General features: G+C 32.9%; 2 protein-coding genes across 3 annotated transcripts in view; one reads left to right on the forward strand and one right to left on the reverse strand.

Moving 5' to 3' along the window:
* Positions 1-13,694, reverse strand: part of Paqr3 (progestin and adipoQ receptor family member 3) — a 183,184-nt gene that overhangs the window by 79,820 nt on the left and 89,670 nt on the right. The gene's annotated exons all lie outside the window — the stretch shown is intronic.
* Bmp2k (BMP2 inducible kinase) overlaps positions 1-13,694 on the forward strand; it is a 126,851-nt gene that overhangs the window by 47,392 nt on the left and 65,765 nt on the right. For both annotated transcript variants that reach the window (XM_004848007.4, XM_004848008.4), the window contains exons 3-6: positions 2,552-2,657; positions 7,779-7,921; positions 11,029-11,150; positions 13,349-13,430. In XM_004848007.4, coding sequence (XP_004848064.1) covers positions 2,552-2,657; positions 7,779-7,921; positions 11,029-11,150; positions 13,349-13,430 — 453 coding nt within the window. The remainder of the gene's footprint in view (positions 1-2,551; positions 2,658-7,778; positions 7,922-11,028; positions 11,151-13,348; positions 13,431-13,694) is intronic.

A 13,694-nucleotide genomic window follows, 5' to 3' on the forward strand; every position in this document is an offset into this window, starting at 1 on the left:
TCTTGTAAACTCTGTAATTTATGGTGAGGTGTTTTTAAGCAAGGGAAAATTTAAATATTATGAAAAGTAAAATATAATGGTCATTAAAGACTTTAGTGACTCTGAGTTAATAAACAGTTAAAATAACTTATAAAATAAAAAATTTCATATTAGTGTTGTTTGTTCTTAGTCCTCTGGATGACTTGTTCTTACTTTTCCTTATTTTCCATTGTGGATCAATTGCTTTTTATTTTTTGGTACTAGGGATCAAACTTGCGCTTGTGAGGCAGGCGGTGGCACCATTGAGCTAAATCCCCGGCCCCTCAATTGCTTTTATATAACACACACACACACAAACACACACACACACACACAGAGTTTTTGTCTTATTGAGGTAAAATTCGTATAAAACTTTTAATGTGAACAATTCAGTAGTATGTTTGCAGTGCTGTACAACCACCACCTCTATCTAGTTCCAAAACTTTTTCTTATAAACGGAGTTGTACAATGTACGATCTGTGCTTTCATGTAGCATGATTTTTGAGGTGAAGCTACACTTCTCTTACGTACTAGAGTATATAAGTATGCTGTTCTTTTTAAATGTGTGAATAATATTTCATTGTGAATATTCTGATTTTTAGCTATGTGATGAACATTTGGGCTATTTCTGTTTTGGCTATTGTGTGAATAATGCTACTATGAATGTGTGTACCTGCGTTTGTTTGAGTACCTGGTTTAGTTCTTTGGGTATATACCTAGGAGTGCAATTGGTAGATCCTGTGGGGATATTATGTTTAACTTTCTGAGGAACTACCGAACCTTTTCACAGTAACTAGTGCATTTTATTTTCTTGCCCGTAATATATTTTTCCTCATATTTGCCAGTACTGACTGTGAATGTCAGCAGACCTACTTATCCAACTACTGACAGTAATTTTTTACTTTGTATCAGCTTCTTTAGCAACATGACTTTTGTTTGAAGATAAATACATTTAAACAATATGACTTTTCAGAATTTGTCTTTTATTGTCCTTGTTAGGTAGGTTAGAGGTGATTAGGCTTTTGGGCTTTTAAAGGTAATATATTAGCCAAAGTGGTGAAAAAGATTTCCCCCAACATAATGGTGAAGCTTACATAAGTTCTCTAACTGGATCTCAGTGTATATTGTGCCATAATTCTTCCTTTCAAAACAATTTGTGTAATTAATTTTGAGGCGTGTGAAATATAGTCAGCCTCAGTAGCACCCAAATTCTATGCTTTTGAACAAGATATTTTAGGAGGAGAGTAGCTGTTTACAGTGATGGTCTTCCAAGTATTTTTGATGACCCAGCTCCCACTATGTATTACTTATTTATAAGCTCTTCACGTGTTCAGTGATCATTAACCCTTATCTCAAATTGCATAGCACAGTTATATTTAGATTTATTAATGATAGTGATTGTAAATTCATTAAAAATAGATAGTATTCAATTTCCAAGTAGATCTGCTTAGATTTTTTTCCCTTGCTGTGCTGTGCTGTGCTGTGCTGTGCTGTGCTCTGCTCTGCTGAGGAATTGAACCCAGGGCCTTGAGAATACTAGGCAAGCACTCTACCATTGAGTTATATCCCAGCCCTTTAATTTTTTATATTGAGACAGGGTCTTTTTAAGTTGCCTAGGCTGGCCTCAAACCTATGATCCTCTTGCTTCAGCATCCTGAATTACCTGAGGTTACAGGTGTGCACCACTGAACCCAACCTAGCCCTATTTGTAAACTTCTATCTAGGAACAAAAATTTCAGGTTTGCCACTTATTTCCTTGCACTCTTATTATTGATGTTATATATGGTTTTCTTTCACAAATTTTTTTTAGCACTAGTTGATTTTTAGGTAAAAAGTACATGTATCCATAAATCCATGAAATGGCTACAAAAAATTACAATATATTTCAGGGAAAAAATAAGAGTAAAATTGTTACTTCATTAATATTAGTTCTTAATTCCTTTTAAGATACATATAACCAGTACTTGGGATGCTGAGGCAGGAAGATTACCATGAGTTCGAGGCCAGCTTGGATTACATAGTGAATTCAAGGCCAGCCTGAACTACATAGCGAGACTCGTCTCAAAAAACCCAAACAGGGCTGGGAATATAGTTCAGTGGTGCTGCTCCTGCCTTGTAAATGCAAGGTCCAGAGTTTGATTCCTGGTACCAAAAAGGAACAAAACAAAATAAAACCCCAAATGATACAAGTAAATATAAAAGTTTTAGTATTTTATTTTTGAGTGTTAGAACCGTCTAACTACATTTGCTTTGGAAGACTTTTGAGTGAACCATTTTCCCAGTTAAATTTAAAAACATATTTTTTGATTAGAAAGCTCACCGAAAAATGTTAAAAAATAAGACAGTAACATTCATATGCAGATAAACTTTTTATTGAAACCATTGAAGCCTTTGACTAGTTGAAATATGTCAGATTCCGTATTCATGCCTAATTCTTTTAAAAATACATTAATTTAGGTTTCAAATTGTTGCTACTGATTTAGGTTTAAAATATATATTTTTCAGTTAAAAAATTTTATTTCTTTTTTTACAGAAAGAGCTATCTGGTCACAAAAACATCGTGGGTTATTTAGACTGTGCTGTTAATTCAATTAGTGATAATGTATGGGAAGTGCTTATTTTAATGGAATATTGTCGAGGTAAGTACCTGTCTGTAATTGTATTATACTAAAATACTTTCTCTTAAAATAGGTTACAAAGTGTTTTGGTTTCTCCTAGGGCAGCTGTTAGCCTTATTTTGGGCGATTATTACTACAGTTTCAGTTAATTAGGAATAGTGTTTAAAAGTTATTTAAAACCTAGACATAGTGGCTACTATAATGATATGAGCATGTAAATGGAAAATTAACACAGTACTGTTAGGTTGAAAACAGGAAATCTAAACAGGTAAGTTACATTTCTTGCTTTCTCTATAGTTACGAATTTTTTGGTTTTGTTTTGGTGATGCTGGATGTCTGCTTTGCCACTGAGCTACATTCCCATTCTGTATTCGATTCTTGTATAATCTCACTGAGAAGACCTTGATATGTCAATATTAGTGTTTTAAGAATTTTCAGGCAGTATATCATTTTATTATAAATTATTCAATTTTACAAATTCAGAGGGTACACTTTGATCTATAATCTTAATAAACTTGTGTTATGTAGTCTTTTGAGATTCATTTGTAAATATCACAAGAGAGAAAACCACATTTGATTTAGATCTAATGTGATATTTGAAGAAAAGTATTTACTTGTATGGCATGGTTATATATCATAAAAGTCATCTCTGACTCTAAAAACTTCATGTGTCAGAAGGGGACAATGAACCAATTTTCTACAAACTTATTTATTTTAAAAATCAGGCTGTGTTTGACAAGTTGGATTTTAGGGAGCTCTGGTTTATATTTAGATTCTCACAAGTCAATTTTGATAATTAGTTACAATTCCAGGAATTCTTGCAGTTTCCTGAGGTTAGAGGAAGATATGACAGTGGTGATAGTGGTAGAGAAAATATCATATCATTCATACCAATCTTGTTAGGAGGAAAGGGTGAAGAAAAATGTCAATCTTATAATGTTTATTGTGATGTATTCATAGCTTATTTCCATATATAATATTGAAAGATAAATATTTCTTTTTATAGCTCATCCTCTCTATTACAAAGCACTACAGTTATTTTTAGGAGAGAGATATTTTTTTTTCCTCTATCATTTTCCTAAAATTGAGCATATATGGTGTTATTAATTGGATTAGTGTTCACTAATAGTTCTTGACTTCTTGTAACTTTTTTAATTAAAAAATTAAAAAAACTGATACATACAAAAATTGTACATATTAGTGGGGTTCTATGTAATGTTTGATACGTATTGTGTAATCACATTTCACGTATCTGTTTTCTCAGACATTCATTAGTTTTTTCAGGTGAAAACATCCAAATCCTTTTAGCTCTTTGAAATATACAGTACATGCAGTAGTTGCCATCTATAGTCACCCTACTGTGGAGTAGCATGCCACCACCTCGTCCTTCTATTTAACTGCAGCTCATTATACATTAATCATTCTTACCTCCCCTTCCCCATATTCTTTCCAGCCTCTAGTTAACCACCATTTGGGTCTCAACTTCCATGAGATCAACTTTTTTAGATTTCACGTGAGTTAGATCATCTGGTACTGTCTTTCTATGGCTGGCCTATTTCACTTAACATAATGATCTCCAGTTCTCCCTCCATGTTGTGACAAATGATGATATTCCATTATTTTTATGTGGCTGAATGGTATTCCATTGTGTACATATGCCACATTTTCTTCATTCATCAGTTGATGGACACTTGCGTTTTTCCCAAGACTTGGCTGTTGTGAATAGTGGTACAGTAAACATAGAGACACATGTCTCTTTGACGTGACTGATTTTATTTATTTTGAATCTGTACCTAGGAATGGGATTGCAGGATGATGTGGTAGTTTTATTTATTTTTATTTTTTTTATGTCTTTGTGGTGGGATTTAAATCCAAGCATGGCTGAGCTTCAGTAGCCTTTTCATTCATTCATCCATCCATCCATCCATCCATTCAGTGGTACAGGTGATATTTGGGCATTCTATCACTGAGCTATATCCACAAGCCCTTATTTTGAGACAGGGTCTCTGAATTGCCCAGGCTGGCCATAAACTTGTCATCTTCCTGCTTCAGCCTCCCAAATATCTGGGATTTTTTAGTATGTGCCACCATGTCTGGCTGGTAGCTCTATTTTAATTTTTGAAAAACCTCCATTGGCCATAATAAGGTATATTCCCACCAACAGTGAGAAAGTTTTCCTTTTTCTCCACGTCCTCACCGACACTTGTCCTTTTTGTCCTTTTGATGATAGCCTTACTAGAGTGCAGTGATAATCTCATTGTAAGTTTGATTTGCATTTTAGTCATGTTGAACATATTTTCATATACCTATTGCCCATTTGCCTGTCTTCTTTTGAAAAATGTCTATTTAGATCTATTACCCATTTTAAAATTAGGTTACTCTTTTGTTTGTTTAGTATTGAGTTTTTGGAGTTCTTTATGTATTCTGAATATTAACTCCTTGTCAGATGTATAATTTGTAAATCTTTTCTCCCATCCTATATGTCACTTCACTCTTTCGATTGTTTCTTTTATTCTTCAGAAGTGTTTCTAGCTTGAGGTGTCTTGTTTGTTTATGTTGGCTCTTTTTTTCCCATGCTTTTGAGTTCTCTTCCAAGAAATCCTTGCCTGTTCAAATGCCTGGAAGCATTTTCCTATGTTTTAGTACTTTCCTATGTTCAGTACTTTCATTGTTTCAGGTTTAACATTTTAGTCTTTAATCCATTCTGAACTGATTTTTATAAGTAGTGAGAGGGGTTGAGTTTCATTCTGGCTATGAATACCCAAGGATGAATTTATGTCTAGGTTGTCTATTCTATTTTATTGGTCTCTGTGTGTATTTTTATTGGCAATTTACCATGCTGTTTTGATTCTATAGCTTTGCAGTATATTTTGAAGTCAGATTCTGTCAATGCCTTCTGGCTCATTCCGTTTACTCAAGATCGCTCTGGCTATTTAGCTTTTGCTGTTGTTGTTCCATAAAAATTTTACAATTTTTTTGTAGTTCTTTTAAGTATGACATTGATATTTTGATAGGGATTGAATCAAGTCCATAGATTGCTTTGGGTAGAAAGGACATTTTAACAGTATTGATCCTTCTAGTCTAGGAATATGGGATATCTACTTTTTTTGTGTCCTTTTCAGTTTCTTTCATCCATATTTTATAGTTTTTATCCTAGCGATTCTTTTACCTCTTTGGTTAAATTTATTTCTAGGTGTTTTATTATTTTTTTTCATACCTATTCTAAATAATATTGCTTTCTGTATTTCTGTTACAGATAGTTCCCTATGTATAGCAACACTACTGACTTTTATATTCTGCAACTTTACTGGATTCATGTATTTTAATAGTTTTTTTGTTGGAATCTTGGGAATTTTCTATATATAAGATCATTTCATGTGCAGACAGTGACAGTTTGCTTTCCTCTGTTCCAATTTGTATTCCCTTTATTTCTCTTGCCTGATTACTCTGGCTAAGACTTATGTACACTACCGTGTAGCTTAACCTCAGAAACATCATGCTACATGAAACACACACACACATATATAAATGTTCTTATATATGTATTATATGTTGTGTATAGGTATAGAGAGTGTGAATACGTGCATGTTGTATGTGTGTGTGTGTTTTAAGGTACATTAGTTTTAATTATGTGGGGATAAAATTGTACAGAAAATAGAATGTGTTGTGTAGCTAGTATATCCTTTCATACTTTCAGGAATCCGATGTTTACATCTTCTGTAAAGTGTGTACACCTTATGTCTCTGTCAATTCACGACTTGAAGTGTTCCAAACAAGGGAATAGAGGATGTTGCTTGCTACCTGGTAATTTGCTTCTCAGCCTTCTGAGTTTACCTAAGCAAGTTATCCCTAAGTTTTCTGAAAGGCAAGGATTCATAGGTTAAATTTAGTGGGTTTTTTTTTCTTTTTTTCTTTCAAATTCTAAGGAAGAAATATTTTAGAATCTCTTTAGAAATAAAAGGAACAAGTATGTGTGTACCTTCTTACAGGTTCTAAAATAGCAGGTTTAGATCAATGTTAATAATCTTCTCAGGTCAGTGGTGTATGTGTGGCTATTTGATTCTAGTAAATTCCTCTGGCCTGTTTTTCTTTTCTGTTCTTGTTTTTTTGAGACAGAGTCTCACTTTGTAATTTAGGTTGGCCTTGAACTCAATGATCCTGCTGCCTCAGCCTCTCAAGTGCTGGCATTACAGGGATGCAAAACCATGCCTGGCTCTGGCCTGTTATTTCTTACCTGGTTGGTAGCATTAGTATTTTATCACTTCTCTCTACTTTCATACTTTGATTTCTCTATCCCATAATCAAGGGGATCTTTTAAAAGATAAGGTCAGAAATTTCTTTTGGGTCTCTTCTCAGAATAAAATACAATACATGGCTAATCCCTTTCTACCTTATCAGTTTCATCTCACCTCATTTTCTCTGTTTTCTAGATCATATCAGCATTGGCTTTTTAAAAATTATACATAGTCATCAAACTCTTTCCCAAAACAGAGGTGTTTGTACATACTGCTATCACTAGTGTAGCATGCTTCCAAAGTTCTGCCTTATTAATTCCTAATTATCTTTCAGTCTCAACATAAATAATACTTATAAAGTCAAGCTTGATCTGTTATCTTTTCCTATCCACTCTTCCTCACCAATTTAATTCATATTTTCTATATTAAGGTGTCTTGACAGTTATTATAATTATGATTATGTATTTGTATGATTGTTCTTACCTTTAAACTGTAAAATGAAAATAGAAACCTTATTTTGTTTACTTCTGTTTACCCAATAAATAGTACAGTGTTGAATAACTGTTGCTTTACATCTAACATGCCATCAATTGTAAGAAAGAAATGAAATGTCAGAAATTTAAAAATGGCCAATATTGAGCTGGTCATGGTGGCACATGCCTGTAATCTCAGCACTTTGGAGGCTGAGGCAGGAGGATCACTGTGGCTTTGACCCTGGGCTACATAGTACAAGGCCAGCCTGATGTAAAATGTTTATCTTGAATCACTGTAAAGCCTCTTTACATGAGAATTGTGAAAAAGCCAATTTCTTATAACCTGAGACCATGAAGCATTTTTTAAATGTTTTTTGTTTGTGGGAGACTTCATTTATTAAAAATATATCCTTTCAAAAATACTTTTTGTTTAGCTGGGCAGGTAGTGAATCAGATGAATAAGAAGCTGCAGACAGGTTTTACAGAACCAGAAGTGCTACAAATATTCTGTGATACCTGTGAAGCTGTTGCAAGGTTGCATCAGTGTAAGACTCCAATCATTCACCGGGATCTGAAGGTAAGGACTTTACAATACTTATGAATAGAGTCATCTGTTGTGGACTTTGGAATTAAAAAGTTCTTGGCTGCCCTTAGCTAAAGTAGCTTTTCCCTCTTTCGTACTGGGGATTGAACCCAGGCCCTTGTGTTTGCTAGCCAAGCGCTCTATTATGGAGATACATCCTTGGCCCTAAACGAGGTATGATTACTAGCATTGAGATTCATTTTTCTGTCTCCTTCTGGATTTCCTGAGGTAATGTTCTGATCCAACTATAGATGTGAACTTGTTTGATCCTTAGGATTTTTACCATGGTATAGAGATGGATTTGGTGGCCTTATTGTGCATCTCTGCTTTGTGTAGTAAGCTTCTTTAAAAGGTTTCATTTGAACAAAAATGTGAATGTCAGTGAAACATGTTGAGTGTCCCTCCACATTATTCTTTACAGTGTAGCATTCTTCCTATTCTTGAGTCTTTATTAAGCAATCAGGGTATTCTCAAGAGATACTGAAAGAAAGTATAAATGAGTCTCTTTTCCATTTATAATTTACCACAGTTTTCTGTGATTTACTCTACTTTGATAGTAGTTATTTTACACTCACTTCATTTTACCATCTTATGGGCTCTTAACCTTTATATTTGGTACCTAATGTTACAATGGAGAAAATCCTCAAAGGAAATTGAATGTTCTCGGTATCATTGTTAGAGATACCATTTAGGAATATAAGTATCTGCTTTCATGTCCACAAACACAAAGATTTGGAAAAAAAAAAAAAATCGCTCTTCCTGGGTTGGAGGTATGGCTCAGTGGTAGCATGCTTGTTAAGGTGTATAAGGCCTTGGATTTGATCCTCAGCATTGCAAAAGAGAGGAAAAAAATAGCAAAAAGAAAAAAATGAAAAGCAAAAATCAAACCATTCTTCCCGAAGTGCTTTTTCATTAGTTTGTTTTGTTTTATTTTTTTAAGATCAGTCTTGTTACGTACTTTGCACTGGCCTTGAACTCACTGTGTGGCCAGGCTGGCCTCAGACTCGCAGCAGCCCTCTTGCTTTAGTCTCCCCAGTCCTGAGATTACAGGAGTGCGCCACCATGCCTGCCTTCTGACATGCTTCATACTCCATAAATATCCCACAGTTACCCTCTCCCCACATCCAAGTCTGCTCAGACTTACCCCTCAGTGTGTTCACTGAGACCACGTTATTTTAAATTCAAATCTTAACGTTCCTACTGCATATCTGTTCTTTCATGAATAATTAGCAAAAATGTTGTATAATTTGCTTATGTATGATGCCTGTAGTTTATTGTCTGCCTGTTTCTATTAGAATATAAATTCCACAAGGGAAGGGATTTTATTTTTTTCCTTGTTTAGTGCTATATCCAAGCAGTTAGAACAGTGCCAGGTATATAGCAGAGTCTCATTAACTGTTTAATGAATGAATGAATGAGTCCTACTGATTATACAAAAGTTTATGAAAGGTGATTATAAAATGTTCTTTAAAAAGAAGGTATCTCTTAATATGTGGTTTGTTACTCATGAAAGCATCCTCCAAGGAGAAACCTATAGTAATAGATAAGTCAAGGCAGTATTGAAATACGTGACTTCAGACTTCTGTCCTTTAATTTGGGTAAATAGTATAGCTCATCTCAATTCTTTGGAATATGTAATTTTTATATTTCCTCTGATAATTTGCTATGATTTTCTTGTTCTGTTTGTTACAGGTCATTAACTTTTTGCATACAAAGTTGATATTTTCAGCTAAGTCTCCTTGATTTAAAATTCAGAAGAGACATTAAAATGCATAGTTTCTTGTAATCTGTATTTCATATGCTTCATTCTTTTTACATTGTAAATTTATGCAAATATACATTTGTCTTAAGTAGATTTCTTGTATGAATCTTTATTTTGTATGAATCTTTTAAAAAGTTGACTAAAATGAAATATAGAAACAAAATGATAAACTAATGTATAAAGGAAGATTATAAAGAAACTTTAATATGAGAATTTTGACAGAATGGAAAGAAATGAATTATTCATCCAAACTGTTTCATAAAAATAAAAGATAAGTGAAAATCTTTTATGGGTGCTTACTGTATTCTAGACAGTGTTCCAAACACATATTTTAACACATTTAATTTTCATAAGAATCCCATAAGCTAGATATTATCTTTCCCATTTTAGTGATAAGAAAACTTCTGAGCTACAAGGGTGGTTAGACAAATTATCCAAGATTACACATGCTTCTAAGTAGCAAACTGGGCTACTTAACCATAGTCTAGAGTTCAAAAAACTGTCAACATAATTCGTTTATTTTAGCTACTGTAATTTTGAACTCTAAGTTAAGACATAGTCATATTTTTCTATTTCAATGTAGTGTTTTAAATAAAAGTGATACTATGAACGTCCCTAATCAGAAAATCTAAAGTTTAAAATGTGCTAAAATCCGAAATTTTTTTAGTGCTGACATGATGCCACAAGCTGAAAATTCTACACTTGGCCATGTATAACATTTCAAGGCACAGCGTAGGTGCACTATAATTATTGAATAAAAATCATTAGACTATATGTATAAAGCATAAATGAAACATAAATGAATTTTGTTCTTAGACCTGAGTTCTTCTGTAAGATATCTCATTGTGCATTTATATGCAATACTCTAAAAGAGAAATCTAAGACCTGAGATACCTCTGGCCCAGACATTTTGGATAAGGGATACTAACCTATAGGAATTACTCAGAGGTGATTGTTTTTTTTGTTTTTTAAAACTACTTGTTTGTCTATAGGTAAGCTTGAAGTATGAGAAAAGAAAATCGAGAAATAGTAAAAGAAAGGAGCTTAATTCTGTCTGCTAGTCATTCTACTTCATAAAGGCAGTTCTAGAGAAGATTCAGGGTTTTTCGATCACTGCATAAATTATCCTGGGGTGGGAGAAGCAACTTTGTCATTTTAGAGATGGAGTGGACATAGTAAAGTATATTTTTGCTTCATTTTGTTCTTATTATTTGGGATACCCCGTGTTTATAAATACATATACATATATATTAATGCTCAGAGTCTCCAGTATAAAAAGATTGAAAAAGGTTATTTTCGCCTTGAAAATACTAATTATTGATTTTTTTCTCTTCTTAAGGTAGAAAATATTTTGTTAAATGACAGTGGAAATTATGTACTTTGTGACTTTGGCAGTGCCACTAATAAATTTCTTAATCCTCAAAAAGATGGAGTTAATGTAGTAGAAGAAGAAATTAAAAAGTAAGTATCTTTATTTCATCATGTTTCATGGAAATTTTGGTTGAGTCTGTGACCAGCTATGTTAATACAGTACAAATTGTAGATACTCCATTTATAAATTTCTTTAGAATGTTTCTGTGCCATGATTGATTAATTTATGTCTGAATAGACAGTAGGAGATGTATTTTATAATGCAGAGTTTACATATACATCGTTAACAAATTTGTGAAGAAACCTATAAAATAAGCTGTAGTGATTAGCTAAATCATTTACAGAGAACTTTAAGTGATTATTGAGTTCAGCTGAATGTCTTTGTTTTTAATACTATTCCATTTGTACTTTTAAAGAAAAAAATTAAGATATTTGAAATCATGTGCTTCTTATGTAATGTTGAAGATTGACTTATATGCATTGAATACTATATAAAAAACCAAAATGTTAAGACTGTATCAATTCACTATTACTTTGTAATGGTATATTGGGAAGCTTTCTGGTGGAATATATCATGTATGCTTTATGTTTTCTTAATCCTGTACTTTTTATGGTTGCTAGAGTTCCTTTGAAGATCTTTTTCTAAATTTACTGTTTTTTAGTTCTAGAAAATGAAGTTACTTGTCTTAGATTACCTTAATAAAATGACACAATAGTATAGCAATTTTTAAGTAGTTGCCTTTTCTAAATTGCCTTTAATCACTTGCTCACAAATTCTTAAGATGACCTAGAACAGTGGTAGCGAACTTACGGCACACGTGCCGCAACAGGTGGCTTGTATCACTGATGTCTCTAAAAGGTTTGCCATTACTGCCCTAGAAGCTATTGTTTGTACTGCAATATTTATAAATAGTTCAAGTGGTGCTAATATTGTATAATATAGTGCATTTCTAGATTACATATTACTACTCAGAAATCTTAGCCTGTCATGATTGTTAGACTCCATAAAATCAAATACCTTGGTAAATATATAAATGTCCTAAAGAACACAAGAATATCAAAATATTGAATGGACTCTTTGGATATGTATGTATCCTTATAATTAAAATTTTTTCTTATTGGTTGAGATTTTTAGTGGCTGGTATGGAATTTCAGCAAGTATCTATCTTGCTAGGCATTTTATTTCTTGCTATTGTATTTTGAAGTATAATTAAGATTCAATTGAATTTTGCTGATGATTGAAATTTTGTGATGAATAGGAGCTCATTTTGGAGTTTTTGTCCTCTGTGGTTCAGTTGAGGAGCTAACCATTTATTCATTAACAAGCATTCATTCAGAGCCAGCACTATTCTTGGTACTTTTAATACAGTAGTGAACAAAAATCTTGCTGTTAGGCAGTTACTGCGTAGTTGTGTCATTCAGACTGACTCACCAGTGTGTTAATTTGGAAAAAGATAGTACCATGTTGAATTTTGAGATACTTCTTGTAAAATAATATGTATAAACACTCTGAATGAATCTTCATTATATCCATCCATACTCTGATAATTTCTGCAACAAGATGGAGCGCTGCTTCATTAAAACGTTCTGTTCATAATGGATTTGAGGTTTTTGTATTAGTAAACTTTTATTTACAGTGCATAATTCCAAATAGCTTATGGTAGCAGTTAGTGTTAGAGGTAATCTTATGTAATGTTATAGGTAGAATTATAACTAGATTACTTTTTTAAAAAGTTATAAAAAATCAGTGATTTACTACTGTGTAAGGAATTGTATTAGCATTTATAAGAACAAACTCCTTTGTAAGCATACAAACTTTTAGGGAAGGTAGGCATTTTACTTGAAATAGATTAAAATATTTTGATAAGGTGATTATAGTCAAATTGAATTATTGTATATAAATGGAAGAAAAATTCCAATACCTTGTCATTATTTAAGGTTTATAATAATAAAGAAAATTAAATTTTATATATTGAAGATGCTATTACACTTTTTAAATAAAAATTCCTATAGATAGTACTTTGTATTGTTTAAATCCTGATGTGTTTTCTATGAGCTTTTAAAATAGTATTGTTGGGCTGGGGATTTAGCTCAGTGGTGCTGTGCCTGCCTGGCAAGGGCAAGGTCCTGAGTTTGATCCCTGGTACCAAAAAAAAAAGTGTTTATGTAGTGTTATTGGACCTAAAAGTTTTTTTAAGTATTATTTATAGAGAAACAATATACATATTTGCTGTAAAATTTTATTGGTTGTTAAATATCCCCACTCCATTTCACTCATTTACTGCCAGGTATACAACTCTGTCATACAGAGCTCCTGAAATGATCAACCTTTATGGAGGGAAAGCCATCACCACCAAAGCCGATATCTGGGTAAGGCCAAGAAAGGTTGAAATTTACCTAGCCAAATTAAATATGTGCATTCAGTTGACTTGTTTCCTCCCTGCTTCCCAAAAGGCATTTCTTGATAACAAGATGGTGATGTACAGGGCTGTTTCTTACTCCGGAAAAGAAAAATACTATAATGGTTTTTCTTCTGAATCCTGAAATGGAAAGCTTATATATTAATGAGCAAAGAACTTCCATGTAATGTACTGTTTATTCTAGTGGTTTTTAGGGTTTAGATTATATATCAGG

The sequence above is a fragment of the Heterocephalus glaber genome, unplaced genomic scaffold (genome assembly GCF_053883595.1).
Source record: "Heterocephalus glaber isolate CG9 unplaced genomic scaffold, H.glaber_assembly_v1.0 deba00001454, whole genome shotgun sequence".
NCBI lineage: Eukaryota > Metazoa > Chordata > Mammalia > Rodentia > Bathyergidae > Heterocephalus > Heterocephalus glaber.